This window comes from Pseudophryne corroboree, chromosome 6, assembly GCF_028390025.1.
Source record: "Pseudophryne corroboree isolate aPseCor3 chromosome 6, aPseCor3.hap2, whole genome shotgun sequence".
Classification (NCBI taxonomy): Eukaryota; Metazoa; Chordata; class Amphibia; order Anura; family Myobatrachidae; genus Pseudophryne; species Pseudophryne corroboree.
In genome coordinates, this window is record NC_086449.1 from 72,592,128 (window position 1) to 72,619,185 (window position 27,058).

Here is a 27,058-nt window from a genome sequence, read left to right on the forward strand (position 1 = left end):
CACTCTGTAACCACCACAGGAGAGACACCCTTGTCCTTGGAGACAGGGTTATCCGCTGATGCATTTGAAGATGCGATCCGGACCATTTGTCCAGCAGATCCCACTGAAAAGTTCTTGCGTGGAATCTGCCGAATGGAATCGCTTCGTAAGAAGCCACCATCTTTCCCAGGACCTTTGTGCATTGATGCACTGACACCTGGCCTGGTCTTAGGAGGTTCCTGACTAGGTTGGATAACTCCCTGGCTTTCCCCTCCGGGAGAAACACCTTTTTCTGTACTGTGTCCAGAATCATCCCTAGGAACAGCAGACGTGTCGTCGGAATCAGCTGCGATTTTGGAATATTTAGAATCCAACCGTGCTGTCGTAGTACTATTTGAGATAGTGCTACTCCGACCTCTAACTGTTCTCTGGACCTTGCCCTTATCAGGAGATCGTCCAAGTAAGGGATAATTAAGACGCCTTTTCTTCGAAGAAGAATCATCATTTCGGCCATTACCTTGGTAAAGACCCGGGGTGCCGTGGACAATCCAAACGGCAGCGTCTGAAACTGATAATGACAGTTCTGTACCACAAACCTGAGGTACCCTTGGTGAGAAGGGCAAATTGGGACATGGAGGTAAGCATCCTTGATGTCCAGAGACACCATATAGTCCCCTTCTTCCAGGTTCGCTATCACTGCTCTGAGTGACTCCATCTTGAACTTGAACCTTCTTATGTAAGTGTTCAAGGATTTCAGATTTAAAATGGGTCTCACCGAGCCATCCGGCTTCGGTACCACAAACAGCGTGGAATAATACCCCTTTCCCTGTTGTAGGAGGGGTACCTTGATTATCACCTGCTGGGAATACAGCTTGTGAATGGCTTCCAATATCGCCTCCCTGTCGGGGGGAGACGTTGGTAAAGCAGACTTCAGGAACCGGCGAGGGGGAGACGTCTCGAATTCCAATTTGTACCCCTGAGATACTACCTGCAGGATCCAGGGGTCCACTTGCGAGTGAGCCCACTGCGCGCTGAAAATCTTGAGACGGGCCCCCACCGTGCCTGAGTCCGCTTGTAAGGCCCCAGCGTCATGCTGAGGACTTGGCAGAAGCGGGGGAGGGCTTCTGTTCGTGGGAAGAGGCTGTCTGCTGCAGTCTTTTTCCCCTTCCTCTGCCCCGGGGCAGATATGAGTGGCCTTTTGCCCGCTTGCCCTTATGGGGACGAAAGGACTGAGCCTGAAAAGACGGTATCTTTTTCTGCTGCGAGGTGACTTGGGGTAGAAAGGTGGATTTCCCGGCCGTTGCCGTGGTCACCAAGTCCGATAGACCGACCCCAAATAACTCCTCCCCTTTATACGGCAATACTTCCATATGCCGTTTGGAATCCGCATCCCCTGACCACTGTCGCGTCCATAATCCTCTTCTGGCAGAAATGGACATCGCACTTACTCTTGATGCCAGAGTGCAAATATCCCTCTGTGCATCTCGCATATATAGAAACGCATCTTTTAAACGCTCTATAGTCAATAATATATTGTCCCTGTCCAGGGTATCAATATTTTCAGTCAGGGAATACGACCAAGCCACCCCAGCACTGCACATCCAGGCTGAGGCGATTGCTGGTCGCAGTATAATACCAGTATGTGTGTATATACTTTTTAGGACATTTTCCAGCTTCCTATCAGCTGGTTCCTTGAGGGCGGCCGTATCAGGAGACGGTAACGCCACTTGTTTTGATAAGCGTGTGAGCGCCTTATCCACCCTAGGGGGTGTTTCCCAGCGCGCCCTAACCTCTGGCGGGAAAGGGTATAATGCCAATAATTTTTTAGAAATTAGCAGTTTTTTATCGGGGGAAACCCACGCTTCATCACACACCTCATTTAATTCATCTGATTCAGGAAAAACTACGGGTAGTTTTTTCACACCCCACATAATACCCTTTTTTGTGGCACTTGTAGTATCAGAAATGTTCAAAACCTCCTTCATTGCCGTGATCATGTAACGTGTAGCCCTACTGGAAAATACGTTTGTTTCTTCACCGTCGACACTGGAGTCAGTGTCCGTGTCTGTGTCTGTATCGACCTGATGTAACGGGCGCTTTAGAGCCCCTGACGGTGTTTGAGACGCCTGTACAGGTATTAACTGATTATCCAGCTGTCTCATGTCGTCAACAGACTTTTGTAAAGTGCTGACACTATCACGTAATTCTTTCCATAAGATCATCCAGTCAGGTGTCGACTCCCTAGAGGGTGACATCACTAAAACAGGTAATTGCTCCGCCTCCACACCATTTTCCTCCTCATACATGTCGACACAACGTACCGACACACCGCACACACACAGGGAATGCTCTGATAGAGGACAGGACCCCACTAGCCCTTTGGGGAGACAGAGGGAGAGTTTGCCAGCACACACCAGAGCGCTATATATATATACAGGGATAACCTTATATAAGTGTTTTTCCCTAATATAGCTGCTGTATATCTTTATATGACAATTTTATGCCCCCCCTCTCTTGTTTTACCCTGTGTCTGTAGTGCAGGACTGCAGGGGAGAGTCAGGGAGCCTTCCTCCAACGGAGCTGTGAGGAAAAAATGGCGCCAGTGTGCTGAGGAGATAGGCTCCGCCCCCTTTTCGGCGGCCTTTCACTTGCTTTTTTATTGTAATTTAGGCAGGGGTTAAATACATCCATATAGCCCAGGAGCTATATGTGATGTATTTTTAGCCAAAAAAAGGTATTTCTATTGCGTCTCAGGGCGCCCCCCCCAGCGCCCTGCACCCTCAGTGACCGGAGTGTGAAGTGTGCTGAGAGCAATGGCGCACAGCTGCGGTGCTGTGCGCTACCTTAATGAAGACAGGACGTCTTCTGCCGCCGATTTTCCGGACTCTTCAGTCTTCTGGCTCTGTAAGGGGGACGGCGGCGCGGCTCCGGGACCCATCCATGGCTGGGCCTGTGATCGTCCCTCTGGAGCTAATGTCCAGTAGCCTAAGAAGCCCAATCCACTCTGCACGCAGGTGAGTTCGCTTCTTCTCCCCTTAGTCCCTCGATGCAGTGAGCCTGTTGCCAGCAGGTCTCACTGAAAGTAAAAAACCTACTTTAAACTTTTTCTCTAAGCAGCTCAGGAGAGCCACCTAGATTGCACCCTTCTCGTTCGGGCACAAAATCTTAACTGAGGCTTGGAGGAGGGTCATAGGGGGAGGAGCCAGTGCACACCAGGTAGTCCTAAAGCTTTTTACTTTGCGCCCAGTCTCCTGCGGAGCCGCTATTCCCCATGGTCCTTACGGAGTCCCCAGCATCCACTTAGGACGTTAGAGAAATAGTCTTAATTTGGGTACACACTAGGCGATAGATCAGACGATATATCGTTCCGACACGGATCAGAACGATATATTGGCCACATCACTTAGTGTGCACCTGCAATCACAGGCTTCTGCAGGTTGTTCCCGGAGTCATCCTGTCAGACCCAATGGGACTTCAGTATGCATTTTAAATGCATTGCACAACGATACATCGCGCCGTCGTCTTCTATATCGTGCAGTGTGTATGAACGGTGTAATGTATCTTGCCGTCGCTGGGTATACACATCGTTTAGTGTGTACTCAGCATTATATCGATACAGAACTTTCAGGCACACTTTGTTCTATCTACCAACATGAAATAACTGGACAGTGACATCACATTTCTATATACACTTTTGTGTCTGTGGAGAGTTCCAGGCCCTCTAGTGCTCCCCTCGCTGGTAGCCGGGGCATATACTAGGAACCTGGGAGTGTAGCTCAAATATAAAATCTTTTCTGTATCCCCCAAGGTAGAATTGTTAAATGCCCATCTTCAGTCACCCTGAACTCAAGGGTTAACTCCTACCTCTACCCAGGGGTAACGGATTTACGTATTAGAATATGAATAGGCAAAATACATGGACAACTGTAGTAGTATTATACAAAGCCTCTGTAGTGGAGTCATTCCCCCATACTAATCAAAAAAGACAAAGTAAAGTATGCCTGTGTATTACAAGCCCTTAAAGGCCAAAGCCACCCTGGCCAAATGTTGTCCTCTCACCCCAGCATTTGGGTAGCTGAGAAAAGTCAGTCTGGCTGGGGTGAGCAGAGTGTAGCTAGCAGGCACGTGCGGCAGGGGTGGTCTTCAGTATGCCGACTGACGGGATCCCGGCGCACAGTATAACCCATGTGGCAGGACCATGAGCAAACAGGCTGAGCTCAGGGTTCTAGTAAACCTGTACCAGCTTCACTTTGGGATTGTGTGACCACTAAACCACTGGTTCTCAATCTGTGTGCCATGGCACCCTGGGGTGTTTCGGGACACTTGCAGGGGTGCCATGGGTTGGTGATCCGGGACCAATTCAAATTATTTATGGTCAATGCAATTGGCAGCTACCAGCTGATTTTCCTATCATATATGTGGACAAACAGAAGCAAATCCTGTCCCTCACCACATAACAGTCTCTAAACATGACATATATAAACACAATCTACTTAATTTAATATCTCTTTCTAAATCTCTCAACAAGAAAACTTTTGGCTCAGGGATTCCGTGAAAAAAATTTCTGATATTCTAGGGCGCCATGATTCAAAAATGTTTGGGAACTACATAAACTAGTTTGGCCATTATGTGGCCAGGTCCCTGGTGCAAAGGTAGCAGCATATACATCCCCGGAAGCATTATATTTGACATCACCAGGCCCAGCAATAGGCTGGGATGGATTATAAGAAAAGGCAGATTATTTGGCAGAGAAATAAAAAAAATACTCTGATTTGGTTAAATAACTGAACGTTTTCTACTTAGATGTCTATACCACCGATAATTCATCAGATGCAACTTCTATTCAATATAGATACCTTTCACTTGTTAATTTTATCTCAGCATTTAAGTGCAAATTGAAATTGGAGAATACTGCAACACACTAGGAGACCTTCCCTAATTAGCAGTCAGCACTATAATCGCTGATTGCTAGTTAGGGGAGATCACCCGTGCATACACACTAAACGATAATCGATCACCCTCACTCCCCGAACATGCAGCTCAAAGATAGTTAACATTGAGCTGCATGTTCGGTAGATCATGGATGAACGAGAACCCACAGGTGCGCACATGCACCTCCATGCACACTGGACGATATGAACGATAGAGCTTTTAAAAAAAATGATCGTTCTCGTCCATATTGTGATTGTCAGCTAGGAGGAAAACAGGAAGCCTTCAGAAGTAGTGATCACACTTCCTCTTTAGATTGTAAGCTCCCATTAGCAGGGCACTTATATAGCCATCTCCAGCCACTGTCAACTCTTCGGATTCTGCCGCTTACTGTATTTGGTTCTTATGACACTTCACGCAGAAATGTTTATAAACCTTGTGCATGTTCTGCACTGTAATGCCAAGCACACACGGCCTGATTAAATGCCCGTCATTGACTAGATGATGCGGCCGGAGCCCAGCACCACTGATATAGTAAATGTTGGGCTGCGTGCAGGAGTATATTTTTCCTTACAATGCCGATCCCGCATCGGCAGCGTAAGGAGTTCGCACCTGGTGCAATACGCACTATATTTTCTTCCGATCTGGACTATATAGTCCATATCAGAACAAATATCGCACTGTGTGTTGGCCGCTGTAGCCACTTTTTGCAGATTATGTGGATGTGGTCTGTTCCCACACTGATGTGCCACAGAGCCCTTGCAGCACCTAATAAAGGACAGTGGTTTATTCTGCTACTCTTTGTTACAACACATTTCTAGATTTTAATTTTGCTTTATAAATCTGAAGTGAGTTTACACATTGCAACTAACCACCGCACCCTGGGCACTCAACCATATACATGACATTAGCCTATCGTTAGGAAATACTGGTCATTTTGGCCTTTCCCGGTGACAGGGAAGTGTGTTATCCAAGGTATACTACCTACCGTAAAGTGTAAATGCCAGGCTGCTAGATCCAACCCCCTTATATACAAACCTAACCCCCACTTGAAAGCAACCACCCATTTAAAAACAAACATCTGCTCTTTGCTGCCCCATGTGTATTTTAATGGCACTGCAGTTGACACTAGTTTTTCATCTCCGGGTAGAACGAATTATTTACGGCAGTGCTTCTCAAACGCGGTCCTCAGGACCCCACACGGTTCACGTTTTCCATGTCACCCGGCAGCTGCACTGTGCATCACTGTCACATTTTAAAAATCTACAGGTGACCTGCAAAACATGAACCATTTGGGGTCCTGAGGACCGAGTTTGAGAACCTGTGATTTAAGGGAACACTAATCTTTAACGGAAATTATACACGTCAGTGCATTTCAAACTATACTATTAGGAGCCAGAGATGAAGCAATGTGTGGTCTTTCTACAAGTAGTGAGGGCCCCGGGGTTACACATCCTACGTGGAGCGTCAATAAGAGGGGAAGGCACCGTGCAGTACTACACAGACACAGGACAGACACCGCAATAAGGATGCAAGTTCCTTTAATACTGAAAATACAAAATAAGTGTACAGTAGAAATGGAAGGCACGAGAACGGCCAGCAGCACAACACAGATACACATGACACAGATACACATCATCCCTTGATGCAAGGCTTGCTCGCACGAAAGTTCAGCAACGCTGAGCACTCCATAGGGTCCCTTCACGGAAGGGGGCATACATTGCAGAGGGTCAGTTCCAGCAATAAGATGGGGGGCTGTAGTGGCACAGGCCCCCCTCCTCTGGTGAAGAGTCCAGCAATTAGGGGGGCTGTAGTGGCACAGGCACCCCCCTCCTTCGGTGTGTGGGGACACATCACGCTGCTGCAATGAGTGAGTAACAGGAATGTCCGCTCCGTCATCTCTGACTCAACCAGAACCTGTCCGGGGCTGAGTCACCCGCATCCTCCTCCCTGCGGCGCCGGGGCTGAGCCCCTCTCTCTCTCCCGCTGTGGGGAAGGGGGATCTCGCCCTCTCGGTCTGCGCACAGTCCTTTGCGAGTCGCTCGGCGGCACCTGGGACCCGCCGCTGCTCGGTCGGTAGAAAGTTCCCCCTCCGGTGACCCTCAGAAGGCCTCCACCGGCCTGGCGTGGACTCCGGGCAGGCTCTCGCTCCCCAGCGGCCGGCAGCTCCCCGGGAGTGGTGGCGGGGCAGCCCCCAGGAGCCGCTGCAGCACCTCCGCCAGGCCCGGGAAGGCCCCACCTTGCGGCTGCGGCTCGGGGGTCTCTTGCCAGAGGCAGGCCCGCTTGCTGGGCACCAGCTCGAGCAGGCGGCTCCCGCACGATCTCCTCTTGCGGCTCTCCCGGACCACCGCCACTACTGCTGCTGCTGCGGGGGGCTCCGCCGGAGCGGGCTCGGGGGCCTGGGCGTAGGAGAGGATAAGGTCCCGGGCGCTCCGCATCACCATGGCCAGCTGCAGGGAGCGGTGCAGCCGCATACCCCCACGCTGGGTCCGGGAGCGCAGCATCTTCCAGGCGGACAGGGAGGCGATTCGCTGGGCCTCGCAGTGTACGGCCTCCTGGTGCGCTAGCAGCTGTGCCTGGGCTTCCATGTCCATATCAGTAGCCGGAGATCTGGGTCAATAACCTGCTCTCTCTCTCTGCCGTCCTGCCGAGTATGAGCTAAGCGGGGCGCCCAGGAAGGGTTTTATAGATGTCTGTAATAAGTGGGCGGAGCCAAGAAGGGGCGTGGCACACGTTTAAAGGGACAACATCTTACTATCAAAGGAATGGGGGAAGTAGGGGGGTCTGCGAGGGGCTGCTGATGGCTACTGATGGCTACTGCGGCGGGGCCGGAGACGGAGACGCGCACACAGGTGTGACCAGTGCACACGCTCTCTATGGGGGAAGATAGAGCCATTGCTGCGGGGCCACAGATGCACAGTACACACATAATACCCAGTGGTGACAGGACGGAGCAACCGCTGTTATGTAGTCACAGTGCGGGGAGACGCGGATAGGGAGGACGGAGCTATAGGAGGCGCTATAAGAGAGGCGCAGCCCGGCATGTGTACAGGGAGGAAGGGGTTAACGCAACAGCGACGTCACCCCTCCCCCATCTGGTTACCCCGTCGGATTCCATGACTATATTTGGCGAGTGACCTCGGCAGGGCGGAGCTGGGGAAATACGCACAGACGTGCCTGCCGGCGCTTCCTGTGCCCATATATGGAGAGAGGGGGGAGGGGGGAGACCCGCCGTCGTCAGACTGTGATTGTTGATGTGAAACTACTACATCACGCGGTGCTGGGGCAGCGGCCGGGCACAGTGACTGACAGGCGGCGGCCCCTGTGTGTATATAACCTCACACTGGCGTTATATAATCATCATCCTAGCGCAGCACATTGTAGGGAACAGCAGGGGAGTGCTGCTGCTGCTGCTGCATGGGACAGCCAGAGTCTTACCGACTTTCTGTCATCCTTGCAGAGGGTTATTCAGCCTATGGCTTGGGGATACATATTGGGAGGCTGCAAGGCCTTGGAAAGGCCCCATCGCCCGTGATATGTGTGCAGGCGGCCTATTGCTCATCATATATCCTCGCCAATCCAGCACGCCACATGTGACCGCGTACTTCATGGCCTACGCGCTGCCGACGTCAAATGTAGGAGGTGGTCATCAGGGGCGGATCCAGAAGAAAATGATAGGGGGGGCACCATGGAAGCGGCAAGTACATTTGCGTGCGGCTTCGGTGCATGGTGCAGGGGGCAGCGTGTGAAGGTCAAGGTGCAGGGGGCAATGTGTGTGGTGCTGGGTACAGGGGGCAGTGTGTGAGGGGCAGCGTAATAATGCCCACAGTAGTAGCACCCCGTAATACACATAATGCCCACCACAGTAGCGCTTCTTATACAATGCCCACAGTTGTAGCGCTCATTATGCAATGTCCATTGTACTGGTAGTGCCCCTTATATAGACCCCATAGTAGTGGTGCCCCTTATGCAATGCCCGTATTGCCCCCAGTAGTAATGTTGTCTGTAGTAATACCCCCAGTCATTTAGCACCCTAATAGTTATGCCCCCAGTGGTAATGCCCCTGCAGTTATGACCCCAATAGTTTACCCCCCCTTTAGTTTAGCCTCCCAGTAGTAATGCCCCCAGTAGTTTGCCTGCTTGTAGTTTAGCCACCAATAGTAATGCCCCCCTGTAGTTTGCCCCATTGTAGTTATGCCCCCCTTGTAGTTTAGCCCCCAGTAGTAATGCCCCCAGTAGTTTGGCCCCTGTAGTTATCGCCCAGTAGTTTGGCCTCCCTGTAGTTTAGCCCCCAAGTAGTAATGCCCCTGTAGTTACGCCACCAGTAGTAATGCCCCTGTAGTTACACCGCCAGTAGTAATGCCCCTGTAGTTACGCCGCCAGTAGTAATGCCCCTGTAGTTACGCCGCCAGTAGTAATGCCCCTGTAGTTACGCCGCCAGTAGTAATGCCCTCCTGCAGTATGCCCCCAGTAGTTAGCCCTTTGTAGTGTGCCCCCTTGTAGCTTACCCCCAGTAGTTTGCCCCCTTGTAGTTGGCCCCAGTAATAATGTCCCCCAGTAGTTTGCCCCCCAGTAATAATGTTCCCCAGCAGTTTGCCCCCAGTAGATGCCCCCCAGTAGCTGCCCCCAGTAGTAATGCCCCAATAGATGACTCCCCCCCAGTAGTAATGCCCCCAGTAGTAATGCCCCAATAGATGACTCCCCCCCAGTAGTAATGCCCCCCAGTAATAATGCCCCCAGCAGTAATGTCCCTTGCTGCTGCCCCCTCCCCAGTAGTAATGTCCCCCGTAAATTGCCCCCAGTAGGTGCCCCCGCTGCACTAAGAAAGATAAAAAACGACATACTTACCGATCCCCGTTCCCGCTTCCAGACATCCTCCTGGCGTCCTCTCCTCAGCACTATGAGAGAGACGTCATGACTGACGTCTCTCCCATAGCGCACGCCGCACACAGTGACAGCGCCGGAGGCCGGAGCTCAGTACTGAGCTCCTGCCTCCGGCTGCCGCTGTGCAGGGAGACGGGCGCCCGCTGGTAACACAATCTCAGCGGGCGCCCGTCATTTCCCTGTGCGGCGGCGGCAGCGGGGACGGACGACGGAGGGAGAACGGACAGGGGGGGCACGGGCCCGAGTGCCCCCCCCCCCCCCTGGATCCGCCACTGGTGGTCATAATAATGTCACTCGACTGTTATATATATATATGTATGTATGTATGTCGCCCTATTAGAGCTTCTCTGCTTTAGTACAGTACATCTGGCTTCCTCCCCTATATGCTCCTCTGTCTCCCAAATGGGTGTGGATCATTAGATTGACAATGTTTAGGTCAACCACTATAGGTCAACAGTCACTAATGGTCTCCAGTGAAAGATGGATATGATATGTGTATATATATTAATTGTAATAAATGCTGTATATAGGGATGTAAATGTATAAATTGCAAGTAGGGTTAGTATGATTGAACATGTAATTAATGACACTGTATCAGTTGGACTAGAGTGGCACGAGAAGGATGGAGGAGTATGCTAAAAACACCCCGTGCCGCAGAGTGACTGTCCGGGGGTGAGCTGAGTATGCTGCCACCTGCGGGGAGAAAAACGGCCGCTCGCGAGGAGGGAGCGAGGAGGTGACGCAGAAAGGACAGAGAGAGAGCTGAAGGACGTGTGCGCTGTAATCGGAGGAGCGGAAGGTGATACAGCCAGGGGAGACTGCCGCTGGAAGGTCCGCTCCGGTTAGTGCCTTCAGAGAGCCGGAGCATAGCCGCTGGAAGGTCCGCCCCGGCTAGTGAGTCGGGGGAGGAGTCTCAGATTGTAGTAGCAGTCTGGAGATCCCCAGCACATGAACAGAGCCGCACCTGTGAGTACGAGGGGCTGCAGCTCTGATGCCCAAAGAGGGACGGCTCTCGCCTGACCCCCCCCCCATCCTACCACTCTACAGTAGACAAGGAGGGGGTGAATCACAGGTACCCAGGGCTGCCCGTGGAGAGGAGCCAGATGATGTAACTGTGAGTAATGGGCTCCTGCTACTCCCCATCAGCTTAGACAGTAGAGAAGGCAAGGAGGGAGAGTAGAAACAGAGGGTCACCTACCTGCCTAAGAAACTTGTGCGGAGGAACCATATAGCTATATAAAGAGTGATCAGTGAACGTAGAACACCCACTGCACCTAATATCACCCAATGAGGTAACCGTTATCTACGAGAATATGGGAAGGTTACTATACACCCCTACCCCCGTAATACAGAGAGGGAGAGTGTTCAAAGCACTATAATAAACTGTAAAAATAGCGATCTGATAGGGGGACACTAGTTAGAAGAGGACTTCTCATCAGCTATTAGCAGTCTAACCTGAGAGGCAGCAGTATCAGGGGGAAAGGCAGGATCCTCCGATAAGCCCGATTGCCGGATAGACTAATAGACCTGGCGGGTTACAGCGAACCTGTACAGGGGAGAGGTGAGGACAGCTGGAGAGCAGTGAGGAAGCACCAACCCCCTTCCGTAGGACACAGTCTCATGCTCAGGCACCGTAAAGTACTGTAATCCGGCTTTCGTTGTATGAGATGCCCATAATTGTATCGGATCCTATCCAGGGCCCCACCATGTGCACCAACGTTCAACCTGAGTATACTGTTCTTATAAAATAGTACTGGTATGCGCAGCGATTAGCAAAGTACCTTTCTGTTCCCTGGGTTTTTTTGTTCTTCTATATAACCGGTTCTGACGTTTTTTGTTGTGCATGCAATCTAACTGTATAGAAGGGTGGTGTATTAGAATATTCTAATTGTAATTACCTATATAAATATAAGCTAAAGGTTCAAAACAGTTGCAGATTTATGTGTTAGAAAGTGGTTGTGTCTGTGTGATTATGGTATAATTTACCGTCATATTGGGATTCCTGGGAAGGCCGTCACTGAAGAGGATCTGGAAAACAAAGAAGGTTGATATTATATACAGCTATGGTAGGGGTAACTACTACAGTTTACAGCTCTTAGGGAAATACAAAGTATGGACTGTCCCAAGCTAGCCCGAGTATACCGAAAGTATACCAAAAGCTTGGGTGGAGGCACCGCTTGTAGCTAAGTCTTAGTAACTCTAGTGCCCCAGGTAGTATCAAGTAAGGGAGGGTTACATTAGGGGGGTCATTCCGAGTTGTTCGCTCGCTAGCAGATTTTAGCAGCATTGCACACGCTAGGCCGCCGCCCTCTGGGAGTGTATCTTAGCTTAGCAGAATTGCGAATAGAAGATTCTTAGCAGTTTCTGAGTAGCTCGAGACCTACTCCCACACTGCGATCAGATCAGCCCGTTTCGTTCCTGGTTTGACGTCACAAACACGCCCTGCATTCGGCCAGCCACTCCCCCGTTTCTCCAGACACTCCCGGGTTTTTCCCTGACACGCCTGCGTTTTTCCGCACACTCCCTGAAAACGGCCAGTTTCCACCTAGAAAAACCCACTTCCTGTCAATCACACTCCGATCACTTCAACGATGGAAATTCTTCGGTCGGACGTGAGTAAATCTACTAAGTTTTGAGCTAAAATACTTAGCGCATGCGCATTGCGTAACTCAGAATGACCCCCTAGATTTCTAGATCGACATGTCAAAAGGTCCACATGAGTTTTTCATATTTTTTTGGTGTTGTTTTCTCCGTACAGTGACCGGGAAAGCCAATTAGTGCACCGTGTCCCCTCGCTTCGCTTGCCATGCTTCGGGCAAGGTGCCTCGCTGCGCTCGGCACAGGTTACTATTCCCAATCGTAGTCCGCGTGGATCATTAAGTATGAAAAAGTTAAAAAAACAAACAAAAACCTCATGTCGACCTTTGACCTAAAACATGTCGACCTAGAGACCCTGTCGACCTTGAAAACATGTCGACCTAAACATTGTTGACGTAGACACTGTCGATCTTCAGACCAGATCCCCTCCCAAATGGAGATTTCACAGAGGAGGATGTGGGGGAACAGTATGAATTAGTCAGAGAACTGCTGTGAAAGCTATATGCAGGGCCAGACGGGCCATTTGTCACTTCTGCCAAGGGCCAATGGCCTGATGGGCCACTCCGATGGCACAGAGACCGCCCATATGCCCATGAAGATTTTGCATGATTCTACTACTAATGCCTGCTTACACCTGGATGTGTAGAACACAGGTGTTCCAATGTAAGCCGATATTAAAATGAAAGCATATGGCTACTGAAGGGGAAAGGGGGAGGTGTAAATACTATAATGGGCATAGAGGGGGCAATGCCACTGGGGGATCTGTTGCTACATTACACCTCCATAGGGTTACGCTAGACCCCCCTAGGCGCAACCTAAATAGTTAAATGATAAAACAGACGTTATTCACCAAAAAGAAACTGTGGGGGTCATTCCGAGTTGTTCGCTCGTTGCCGATTTTCGCAACGGAGCGATTAAGGCAAAAATGCGCATGCGCATGGTTCGCAGTGCGCATGCGGTTAGTATTTTAACACAAAACTTAGTAGATTTACTCATGTCCGAACGAAGATTTTTCATCATTGAAGTGATCGTACTGTGATTGACAGGAAGTGGGTGTTTCTGGGCGGAATCTGACCGTTTTCTGGGAGTGTGCGGAAAAACGCAGGCTTGCCAGTATAAAACGCGGGAGTGTCTGGAGAAACGGGAGAGTGGCTGACCGAACGCAGGGCGTGTTTGTGACGTCAAACCAGGAACAAAACGGCCTGATCTGATCGCAGTGTAGGAGTAAGTCTCGAGCTACTCAGAAACTGCTAAGAAATTTCTATTCGCAATTCTGCTAATCTTTCGTTGGCAATTCTGCTAAGCTAAGATACTTTCCCAGAGGGCGGCGGCCTAGCGTGTGCAATGCTGCTAAAATCTGCTAGCGAGCGAACAACTCGGAATGACCCCCTTAGACGGGATCCGCAGGAGACATGGGCACTTTAAGACTTTCAAAGGGTGTGAACTGGCTCCTCTCTCTATGCCCCTCCTCCAGACTCCAGTTATAGGAACTGTGCCCAGGGAGACGGACATTTCGCGGAAAGGATTTATTGTTAAACCACAGTGAGCATCTTACCAGCTCACACCTCAGGCATGCCGCAGAACGTGGCATTCAACAGAATACAAGCCAACGGCATGAACGATTGCAGCAACATGCTGACAAGAACCGTAACACAACATGTGTGTAGACACATGTAATAACTGCAGATACAGTACGCACTGGGACGGGCGCCCAGCATCCTCTACGGACTAAGAGAAAAGGATTTACCGGTAGGTATTAAAATCCTATTTTATAATACGTCCTAGAGGATGCTGGGGTCACATTCAGAACCATGGGGTTATACCAAAGCTCTAGAACGGGCGGGGGAGTGCGAATGACTCTGCAGTACCGAATGACCAAACTTGAGGTCATCATCGGCCAAGTTACCAAACTTGTAAAACTTAGCAAAAGTGTTTGCCAAGTAGCTGCTCGGCAAAGTTGCAATGCTGAGACCCCTCCAGCAGCCGCCCAGGACGAGCACACCTTTTTAGTAGAATGGGCCCTCACCGATTTCGGTAACGGCAAACCAGCCGTGGAATGAGCATGCTGAATCTAACCACAGATACAGCGTGCAATAGTCTGCTTGGAAGTAGGGCACCCCATCTTGTTGGGAGCAAACCGGACAAACAGAGCCTCTGTTTTCCTAATCTGAGACGGTCTGGCGACATAAACTTCAAAGCTCTGATCATCTCGAAACTTTGACTCAACGAAGGCGTCAGTGGCCACAGGCACCACAATAGGTTGGTTCATGTGGAAAAGATGAAACCACCTTCGGCAGAAATTGTTGACGTGTCCTTATTTCTGCTCTATCTTCATGGAAGATCAAATAAGAGCTCTTGTGAGACAAGGCCGCTAACTCAGACACTCGCCTTGCAGAAGCCAACGCCAACAGGATGACCGCTTTTCAAGTGGGGAACTTCAACTCCACCTTCTGTAAAGGTGCAAACCAATGTGATGGAAGGAACTGCAACACCACATTAAGATCCCACGGTGCCACAGGAGGCACAAATGGAGGTTGGATGTGCAACATGCCTTTCCCAAAAGTCTGAACTTCTGGAGGGAGGCCAATTGTTTCTGAAAGAAACCAATAAGGCTGAAATCAGTACCTTAATTGAGCCCAATTTTAGGCCCGCATCCACACCTGCTTGTAGAAAATGGAGAAAACATCCTAGCTAAAACTCTTCCGTAGGAGCCTTCTTGGATTCACACCAAGAACATATTTTTTCAAACTACGGTGGTAATGTTTAGACGTTACCCTTTTCCTGGCTTGAATAAGTGTGGTAATGACTTCACTGGAAATACCCTCACGGCTAGGATTTTGTGCTCAACAGCCAAGCCGTCAAACGGAGCCACGGTAAGCCTTGATACACGCACGGCCCCTGCCGTAGTAGGTTCTCGCGTAGAGGAAGAGGGCAGGGAACTCCTATGAGTAATTCCAGAAGATCTGGATATCAAGCCCTCCTTGGCCATTCTGGGACCATGAGGATTGCCCGAATCTTTGTTCTTCTTATGATTTTTAGAACTTTTGGAATGAGAGGAAATGGAGAGAATCCATACACCGACTGAAACACCCACGGTGTCACCAGTGCATCCACTGCTATTGCTTAAGGGTCTCTTGACCTGGAACAATATCTCTGTAGCTTCTTGTTGAGACGAGATGCCATCATTGAGAAAACTCCCCAATGACTTGTCACCTCAGCGAAGACCTCTTGGTGGAGGCCCCACTCTCCTGGATGGAGATCGTGTCTGCTGAAGAAGTCCCTGGAATGAAGATTGCTGACAGAGCGTTTGTATGTCTTTCCGCCCCGCGGAGGACCTTTGTGGCTTCTGCCATCGCCGCTCTGCATTTTGTTCCACCATGGCGGTTTATTTACGCTACTGCTGTTACATCGTCCGACTGGATCAATACGGGCAGATCGCGAAGAAGATGTTCCGCTTGCAGAAGGCCGTTTACTCCTTAACTCCAGAAGGTTTCTTGACTTGACCATCTTCCTTGGAAGATTTTCCTCTGTGTGACTGCACCCCAGCCTCGGAGGCTTGCATCCGTGGCTACCAAGATCCAGTCCTGGATCCCGCACCTGCGCCCCTCTAGGAGGTGAGAGCTGTATAGCCACCACAAAAGTGAGATTCTGGTCTCAGAAGACAGGATAATCCTTTGGTGCATGTGTAAGTGAGATCCGGACCTCTTGTCCAACAGGTCCCACTGGAACACTCTGGCATGAAATCTGCCAACTGAATGGCCTCGTAGGCCACAACCATCTTTGCCAGCAACCGAATGCATTGATAGATTGATACTTTAGCTGGTTTCAGAACATGTTTGACCAGGCTATGAAGTTCCAGAGCCTTTTTCTCTGGAAGAAAAACTCTGTAGTTCTGTGTACAGTATCCTTCCCAAAAAACGACAGCCGCGTTGTTGGAATTAACTCTGCTTTTGGCAAGTTTAGGAGCCAACCATGTGTTGAAGAACTGTCAGGGATAGTGCAATGTTTTGCACCAACTGGTCCCTGGATCTCGCCTTTATCAGGAGATCGTCCAAGTACGGGATAATCGTGACTCCATGCTTTTGAAGGAGAACCATCATTTCCGCCATTATGTCGGTGAAAATCCTCGGAGCCATGGATAGACCAAACGGCAACATCTGAAACTGGTAATGACAATTCTGAATTGCAAACCTCAGTGACACCGAGGAAAATGGAAATCTGTAAGTAGGCATCCTTTATGTCTACCGAAATAATGAAAACTCTTTCCACCAGACTGGAAATCACTGTCCTGAGAGATTCCATCTTGAATTCGAGTTTCTTTTGGTAGAAATCGAGGGATTTCCGTTTAGGATTGGCCTCTGTCCGGTCTCAGGACCACAAAAAAAGGCTTGATTAAATGGCTTCACCCTGTTGTGACGGGGGACCCAGGACAATGACATGATTCAGACACAATTTTTTTGTATTGCGTGGCATCCTACCTCCCTGCTCGTCGGAGAACTGGTAAGGCCGATTTGAAAAATCGTTGAGGGGAAATGTTTTGAAAACTGCCAGTTTTCCGAATGAATCCAGAACTGACTGAAGAGTTGTTGGTTTTTTTTTTAGATGCGCCCCCACCGGTGCGGCCTCCCGCAAGAGAGCCCCAGCGGCATGCAGTGATTTAGGCGGACGCAGAGGATGATTTCTGCACCTGTGATCTGGAAGAGACCGCGGACCTCTTCCCTTTCCAAAACCTGCAAAGAAAAGGGAATCTGACGTCTTGTGCATCTATTGGGTCGAGATGACGGCATCCGATAACGATGTGTCTTCATTCGTTGTGATTGACCATAGGGCCAGAAGGTTGACTTACCTGCGGCCGTTGCTGAGATCAAATCAACTAGGCCATCACCAAACAAGGCTTCCCCTTCATAGGGGAGAGGCTCCATCTCTTCTTGGAGTCAGCATCAGCATTCCACTGGTGAATGTACACGACCGCCTAGCTGAGACCGCTATAGAAATGGCCTGTGAATCAAAAATTCCAATTTCCCCTGCAGTCTCACTTATGCATGCTGCAGCGTCCTTGATATGACCCAACGTAAGGAGTATCTCATCTCCCTCCAGGGTATCTATATCGGACGACAAGGTATCCTATCATTTTTGAATACTACTACTCACCCATGCGCCTGCCATGGCAGGTCTAAGTAAGGTACCCGTGGTTACATAGCTAGGATATAACGTAGCTTCCTGTATATGATCCACTGGATTTGTGACATGGTCCCATGCAGAGCAGAGAGTGACTCACACTTTATTCTGTCCGCGGTGGGAACGAATAACCATCGGAAGCCACCAGGATTCTTTCTCAAACAGAGCGCTCAGTACATGAGATTAGCTATCCGTATATATCTATACATACATATACATACTATATACATATAAACATATATTAATCCACATACATATATAGACCCTCCGTCAGGAACAGCAGGGTTCTCCGTGACGTTAATACGTCCTTAATTGTACTGCACAGTATTAGATCTAATCAGGAAACAATCTGGTCGACACAGGAATCAGTGTCCGTGTCGGCATCAGGGAGTAGCAACTGGGCAAAATAACATTTTATGTTATTCATGTACTGAATATGTTAATCATGTACTGAATGCTCTTTTCCAATTTTGGATCTAAACTGGAATCACTATAGTCGACACTGGAATCCGTGTCCGTGTCGGAATCAGTATGTAACATTTCTAATCTCTTACTGATATGCTCCATATTTGCATTCAAGACATTCAGGAGTCAGCGGTGCCGACATGGTCACCCCCTCATACGTCTGTGTCCCTAATACAGCTTCCTCCTGGGAAGAGCACTCAGCCTCAGACATATCAACACACGTGTATCAAACACCCACAGACACACCGGGCATGTAGGGGACAGACCCACAGTAAAGTCAGTCAGAGAGACACAGAGGGAGTTTGCCAGCCAACAACCCAGCGCCTAATCACCGGTTCTGAAACACTAAAGAATGCCCCAGACCTGCAGCGCTTTTATATTAAATATATATTGCACAATATTTCTGTGCCCCCCCCCCCCGTTTTGCACCCGGATATTTATTCAGAAGTGTGAGGAAGGACCAGCGTCTCTGCAGCCTGTGTAGAGGAAAATGGCGCTGAGCTGTGTGAGCTGTGAGGACGAAGCTCCGCCCCCTTAATGGCGCGCTTCAGTCCCCCTTTTTTGGAAATATATATTTATACTGGCGGTGGTTAGGACAGTGCCTAGGCACTTATGTCCCCTCTTGCCAGTTTATTTTGAGGTTTTTCTGCTGCCCAGGGCACCCCCCCGCACCCTGTAGTGCTGTGTGTTTGGGAGCATGGCGCGCAGCGTGCGATCGCTGTGCGGTACCAAATCTTCTTGATCTTCTTCTACTCACCTGTCTTCTGACTTCTGGCTCTGTAAGGGGGGTGACAGCCGGCTCTGGGAACGAGCATCTAGGCGTACCTAGCGATCAAACCCTCAGGAGCTAATGGTGTACTGTAGCCAGAAGCAGAGCCTTTGAACTCACTGGAAGTAGGTCATAACTTCTCTCCCCTAAGTCCCACGAACAGAGGCGTAACTAGGGTTTTTGGAGCCCAGGGCAAGATCAATAATGCCCCCCCCCCCCCCAAAAAAAAAAAAAAACTACCAAAGGAAAGTATGTGTGCACACCATCGGTGTCACTGTATATAAAGATGTCAGGGTATGTATGTTTAGATGTAGGTGCAGTGGTCGAAGAGTGATTTTTGAAGGGGGAATGAAAAAGTGATGGTAGCAATTATGCGCGCGCCGAAGGCGCGTGCGCTCCTGAAAAGGGGGCGTGGTCACTCAAAAGGGGCGTGTCCTTCAGTGTAGTAGGACCCCTTATACTATCTAGTACTGTTGCCCCTTTCACATTACAGCACACGGTATGAGCCGAAATTCACATTATAGCACACTGTATGAGCCGAAATTCACATTATAGCACATGGTATGAGCCGAAATTCACATTATAGCACACGGTATGAGCCGAAATTCACATTATAGCACACGGTATGAGCCAAAATTCACATTATAGAGTGAGGGGAGCCTACCCCCTGAATTAACAAGGCCTGCGGGCACTGTGGTGAGGGGAGTCTACAACCTTAATTGACTAACTGCAGAGTTTAGCAGCGGAAGGGCTGCAGCAGTTTCTCACCCCAAGCTGCGGCGCTTCTGCCACCTCCGAAACTCCACATCTTCAGCGCCAACCGGGATGCAGAGCACCGCACCGGGGATGCACCCTTTTCAGTGTGGTCTGCTACGCTCCGAAGGGGGTTCTTCTCTCCTGCTGCAGGATCCCGATGTGCGCCGTCCTCCCCGCTGTTACTGCAACGGTAAGCATTAGTATCGTTTACCGCAGAGGCCATTTACTGAGGCATATGTATTAAACCTTGGGCACTGAGATGCCCTTTCACCGTACAGCTGTGTGGCCGAGCCGGGCGGGGGGACAGCCAGCAGCAGCATGCCGGATATCAGCAACCGAGGGTGCGGGCTGTACATACTTGAGGCAGCTGGATATTCAACAGTGCTGAGAGCCTCTGGAGCACGCACCCCCGGAGCTGCAGTACACCGGCAGAGGACACCCATCCCCCGAACCCTGCGTAGCCCAAAGCCGGAGATCGGCAGCATGTTGAACGCGGAAGAAGCCACTTGTTGCCGGTCAACATGCTGCCGATCTCCGGCTTTGGGCTCTGCACCACTCCGCAGGTGCCTCACAACCGGCACCCTCGGCTGCTGATATCCGGCATGCTGCCCCTGCTGCTGGCTTTCCACCAGCTTGGCTCCGGATGGTGAGTGAGAAGGGCATCTCAGTGGGTGTGGTTCGTTTTATCGACAGTGTCTAGGTCTACAATGTTTAGGTCGACCACTATAGGTCGACAGTCACTAGGTCGACATGGATGGAAGGTCGACAGGGTTTCTAGGTCGACAGGTCTAAAGGTCGACATGAGGATTTTTATTTTTTTTGGTGTAGTTTTCTTCGTAAAGTGACCGGGATCCCAAATTAGTGCACCGCGTCCCCTCGCATGGCTCGCTTCGCTCGCCATGCTTCACGCATGGTGCCTTCGCTCCGCTACCGCTTCGCTCGGCACACTTTACCGTTCCAATCGTAGTCCACGTGGATCGTTAAGTATGAAAAAAAAATATGTGAAAAACTCATGTCGACCTTTAGACCTGTCGACCTAGCACATGTCGACCTAGAAACCCTGTCGACCTTCCATCCATGTCGACCTATAGTGGCCGACCTAAACATTGTCGACCTAGACACTGTCGATCTTCAGACCGGATCCCATCTCGGTGCCCTTGGTTTAATACGTATCCCTCTTCGGTAAATGGTCTCTGTGGTAAATGGTACTAATGCTTACCGTGGCGGTAAGCATTAGTACATCCCGCCCTATAGGTGTAAAGCCAATATCAAACACACATACAGACTGCCCCACCCCCTTACTTACACACACACACACACACACACACACACACACACACACACACACACACACACACACTCAGACTGTAGATTACACACACACACACAGACTGGCCACCCCAAACCAACCCCACACACCCACATTATCATACTTTCCCCTCCCGCACACACACTGGACTGCAAAAATTAACACACACTCACACTGTCCCCCCCCCCCCACACACACACATATACACACACACACACACACTGGACTGCAAAAATTAACCCACACACACACTGTCCTGCACCCCCCCCTTCCCCACACACACTCCTGCCCCCCCTCCCCCCCCCCCACATTAACACACTCACACTGTCCTGCACCCACCACACACAAACAGTGGACGGGAGAAATTAACACACTCACACTGTCCTGCACCCCAACCCCCCCCCCATACACACACACACACAGACTGGAAAAATGAACACACTCACACTGTCCTGCACCAAACCCCCCCTCCCCCCGAGGCACACACACACGCTGGACTGGTAGAATGAACACACTCACACTATCCACTCCGGGGGCTGCGCCGGCGCTCAATGTCCTCATCCCTCCTCCGCAGTCCACACACACTAACCGCCCAGGCCACACTGTGTGCAGCCTGCAGTACACCGGGAAGACGCTGCAGGGACTCTCCCACCGCCCCCCGGTGTCTCCCACCGGCCCCTGTCAGCCAGCCTGGCTGCTGTGGTGGCAGCAGGCAGGGCGGGCACGGCCAGCGCCAATCCGGGGCCGGACATGTGTCTGCTGTAATGGAGAACTTCCACCGACCATCACCCCGGAGAGCAGGGGGTCCGGGAGCTCCCTGCCCAGCACACAGCGCGCTGCCCGGCTCCGGATACACGGCACTGCACCGCTCTGCCAGAGACCCTGCCCCATTCTGCCCCTGCCTCTGGGTCATACTCAGGTAGGCAAGTGCTCTGGGTGGATGTACAATCCTCAGCAGTGCTCTGAGACTGTACACGCCGAGGACCCGCTCGCTTCCTTCGCCGGCGCCGCCGAAACCCTGACGCATGGGGCGAGCGGGCCGTGCAGGTGCCGGTGGCGCCCCCCTCTGCTGGGGCTGCCACGGCGCCCAGGGCACGTGCCCTGCTCGCCCCGTACTAGATACGCCTCTGCCCACGAAGTAGGTAGACTGTTGCCAGCAGTCTCCCTGAAAATAAAAAACCTAACAAAAGTCTTTTTCAGAGAAACTCAGTAGAGCTCCTCAGAGTGCATCCAGTCTGCCTGGGCACAATTCTAAAACTGGAGTCTGGAGGAGGGGCATAGAGGGAGGAGCCAGTTCACACCCTTTGAAACATAAAACTAAGAAAGCGTTAAGCTATTATGTGTGTCAGCTGTACAGCTCCCAAAGTTAATAAATATTCACCTCTTCTCAATTGTGCACTGCTGCTTTCAATTATTGGGTAGTTGAGTCCCAACTTTATAGTATAACAAAAACAAAAGGTTGAAAGCGCTGTCCATAATAAAAAGGTTTTTTATTTTAAAAGTTTTTAGAATCATCAGAATCCCATATAATTAATATATCAATACCTATAATCTAAATAAAAAATATCTGAAAAATGGACATCAAAGCATATCAAAAGACCATAATTGCTTTTCTATGATACCTAAAAATATTACAGCTGTGCACAGTGGATACACTTTAATTAAATTGACACACTCTAATCCAAATGAAACAAATGTATAATTCCAAGTATATTACAAATCACTCCACACTATGCATTTAGATCTTGCAATTATCACTCCTTTATACAGCCTCCTGAAAATTTAATGAATGGATTCACTATATAGTCACAGTCCACGACATATCTGGAGATGTAAAGTCACCATATTTCCTGATTGTATTCAAAGGTTACTTTTATCCTCCCGCTGGGACAATGATACGTTTGTGTTAGTATCAATAACACAGATTGAAGCACGCTGTATTTATGTTGTATCAAATGCAAACTGCTCGTGATAAAGTCTCCTGTCCGGAAACTGCTGAAACCAATTAGAATAGAGAGTTCTAACGGGTGTCCCCGTCTAATGCTTGAGATTTAACTTATGCAATAGAACTCCTATTGTATTGTAAGTATGCTCCACAGTTCATTCCTAATCACTCAGGCTGTAATTTGGAGGCCGTATAGACGGCTGATCTCACCACTGTTGTCCACGGCTGCACCTCCCGCCAGGCGTCTGTCACTGTCCCATACAGCACTCAGCTGCTCCGCTTGTGCCAGGGATCTTGCGGCCCGCCTCTCCGTGTCAGTACCGCAAACAGCTTGTAATGCTGCAGCCCTTCGGGCTGGTTGACTCCGGCGGGATCTGTCAGCGACTGCGCACTGTTCTCACCTCACTGGATCAAACAAGGAGCACTCTTGACGCGTTTCTCAGCCGTATGTCATTCTTCTGATGAAACAGCCATAGACATACGGCTGAGAAACGCGTCAAGAGTGCTCCTTGTTTGTGTGGACACGAATAGCAAAGCAGCTTACGAGTCTCCCCATGCCGTTAAAGCACCTGTGTGATCCCGTGAGATGAGAACAGCGCGCAGACGCTGACAGATACCGCCTGGACAACAGTGGTGAGATCAGCCGTCTATACGGCCTCCAAATTACAGCCTGAGTGATTAGGAATGAACTGTGGAGCATACTTACAATACAATAGGAGTTCTATTGCATAAGTTAAATCTCAAGCATTAGACGGGGACGCCCATTAGAACTCTCTATTCTAATTGGTTTCAGCAGTTTCCGGACAGGAGACTTTATCACGAGCAGTTTGCATTTGATACAACATAAATACAGCGTGCTTCAATCTGTGTTATTGATACTAACACAAATGTATCATTGTCCCAGCGGGAGGATAAAAGTAACCTTTGAATACAATCAGGAAATATGGTGACTTTACATCTCCAGATCACTGGCGTGCGCAGCACATTTTATTAGGGGGTGCACCGTCGGAGGGGTGTGTCTAGCACCGCCTTATGGGTGTGATTAGCACCATCTATTGATGGTCAACGCATATAAAATATCCACCTTTGTACCAATCCTAATAAAGCAGATACATTGTCAGATGTTGTGGTGTGCACCAAACAAACACCCCTGATGGCACTCACTGCAATTACACTGCTCCTCCTCAGCCTAGTCTGGCTCCCCCTCTCTTTCCCCTGCAAGCTGCAGCAGCTTACTTACAAGTCAGTCACTCACTGACACTGACAGTCACAGACTAGTTACTGCTGCTGCTGGAAAAACAAAAACAAGTGACGTGTCAATGCTGCTGCCAACCGCCTGCCAGTATTGAATTTGTCTTCCTAAGAGGAACGCTGGCTGCATGCTGCTCCTCATCAGTGGCTGGCGTTGGCATAGCATAGAAGGAGAGAGGTGGGCGTGTGACGGGTGGGCGTGCGAGCAGCATGACGTAATCACATCACATCACACTGTTTTTGTACATGGTGGTGGAGCTGGGAATTTGAAAGACGGTGGCAGTGGCACCCTTGATTAACCCAGGCGTCCGGTCAGTAATGCAGTCCTGCAGGGTGCAGCGCAGAGGGGACAGTAATCAGCCTGCTCGGCGATCTCTGCATCAGGCATGTGAGATCGGGATGCCAGACATTAGGGGGTGCCTGTGCGCACCAGGCACCCCCCCTGCGCACACCTATGCTCCAGATATGTCGTGGACTGTGAATATATAGTGAATCCATTCATTAGATTTTCAGGAGGCTGTATAAAGGAGTGATAATTGCAAGATCTAAATGCATAGTGTGGAGTAATTTGTACTATACTTGGAATTATACATTTATTTCATTTGGAATAGAGTGTGTAATTTAATGAGTGTATCCACTGTGCACAGCTGTAATATTATTAGGTATCATAGAAAAGCAATTATGGTCTTTTGATATGCTTTGATGTCCATTTTTCAGATATTTTTTATTTAGATTATAGGTATTGATATATTAATTATATGTGATTTTGATTATTCTAAAAACTTTTAAAATAAAAAAACCTTTTTTATTGTGGACAGCGCTTTCAACCTTTTGTTTTTGTCACACCCTTTGAAAGTCTTAAAGTGCCCATGTCTCCTGCAGATCCCGTATATACCCCATGGTTCTGAATGTGACCCCAGCATCCTCTAGGACAGGGGTGGGGAACCTTTTTTCTACTGAGGGCTATTTGGATATTTATAAAATCCTTCGGGGGCCATACAAGTCTGCCCCCGCGCGCGCCAAACAAATGGGTGTGGCCAGTTAAAATGGGACGTGATACACATATGCCCCCAATAGTGCAGTGCCAGATCCACAATAGCCCCCACAGTGCCAGGTATACAAATGCCCCTCACAGTGCCAGGTATACAGATGCCCCCACAGTGCCAGGTATACAAATGCCCCCACAGTGCCAGGTATACAAATGCCCCTCACAGTGCCAGGCATACAGATGCCCCCACAGTGCCAGGCATACAAATGCCCCCACAGTGCCAGGTATACAAATGCCCCTCACAGTGCCAGGTATACAGATGCCCCCACAGTGCCAGGTATACAAATGCCCCCACAGTACCAGGTATACAAATGCCCCCACAGTGCCAGGTATACAAATGCCCCCACAGTGCCAGGTATACAGATGTCCCCACAGTGCCAGGTATACAGATGTCCCCACAGTGCCAGGTATACAAATGCCCCTCAGTGCCAGGTATACAGATGTCCCCACAGTGCCAGGTATACAGATGCCCCCACAGTGCCAGGTATACAGATGCCCCCACAGTGCCAGGTATACAGATGTCCCCACAGTGCCAGGTATAAAGATGCCCCCACAGTGCCAGGTATACAGATGCCCCTCACAGTGCCAGGTATACAGATGCCCCCACAGTGCCAGGTATACAGATGCCCCCCATAGTGCCAGGTATACAGATGACCCCCACAGTGCCAGGTATACAGATGCCCCCCCTCCCCCCCGTTCCGCTTACCGCTCCTTTCGGCGGAGACACGGAGGAGAGCGCGGCTATGTTGGGCGGCGGCGTGTAAGACTTGAAACCAGCCGCCGGTTCGAGAGCCAATCAGAGCTCACGGACTGGCAGCCGTGGCACCTGATTGGCTGCCGGTCCGCGAGCTCTGATTGGCTCACGAACCGGCGGATGGTTTTAAGTCCTACACGCTGCCGCTGCCCGACAATAGCCGCGCTCTCCTCCGTGTGGTGACAGCAGACACACGCTGCCGCCGGACTCTGCGGCGGCGTGTCTCACTGAGAGGAGCGGGTGGGCCGGACCAAATGGCTTCGCGGGCCATATATGGCCCGCGGGCCGGAGGTTCCCCACCCCTGCTCTAGGACGTATGAGAAAACTCGTTGTGAATTATAAAACTTGTTGCGAATGAAAAATGGTGCTCCAGCCAATCAGCTGCCAACTGTCATTATTAAAACATATGACAGAAGCTGACTGACTGGAGCATCGTTTATCAAACGCAATAAGTTTTATCACTCGTTGATAAATGGGCCCGTGTGTTTGAAAAAGGAGTTAGGAGCTGGGTAGTTGGTACTTTATCTCCGTCCACTTTTTCTCTCTCTATTTATCATTGATTGCATTTTCAATGCGATCTGGACGTGATATTAGCACACAGGATTGCACTGTAGAATGCGATCACATCGGCCAGATGTATCATCCGGCACAGGCAGGGACCGGAGCCCGTCCTTGCAATGTGCCGAGTGTAGTGCCAGGGCTACAGTGCATGTGCGGTCCTGTTGACAGCAGTTGCATTGCGGCCACTTCCGGGGGAACCCTCTGCTGGCTACAAATGTGAAGTGTAGCCCACAGGCTTCAGATGGCGGTAGCTGCAGGGGCCAATATAGGGAATGCTAGAAACCTATGGGGGATGCTGCTGCCAGCGAGAATGTCAGCCATATCTGCTGCGGTCCCTCCTATATACATTTCAGGTATACTTCATATTTGAGGCTAAACGCCGAAAACTGGTGTTTTCAGCGGAATAGCAGCACATATAGGGGGTTATTCAGGTTGGATCGCAGTTTGGATAAAACTGCAAACAAGTTATATTCTCCAAACTGCACATGCGCTAGCAGTCACAGTGCGATTGCATCCCAGATGGATGTGATCACAATTTGAGTGACAGCAGCGGGCTTTATGGGGGCGTTTTTGGCGTTGCAGAGGAGTGGTCCGGCCAAAGCAGGCGTGGCCGGACCACTTTGGGGGCGGAC

At 50.1% G+C, this 27,058-nt stretch overlaps 1 protein-coding gene across 1 annotated transcript; it reads right to left on the minus strand.

Moving 5' to 3' along the window:
* Nucleotides 1–6,432: 6,432 nt before the first annotated feature.
* Nucleotides 6,433–7,576, minus strand: IER2 (immediate early response 2). The gene has a single exon (XM_063931157.1). It carries the CDS (start codon nucleotides 7,500–7,502, stop codon nucleotides 7,011–7,013), a length of 492 nt encoding a protein of 163 aa, XP_063787227.1. The 5' UTR covers nucleotides 7,503–7,576; the 3' UTR covers nucleotides 6,433–7,010.
* Between the last annotated feature and the right edge of the window lie 19,482 nt (nucleotides 7,577–27,058).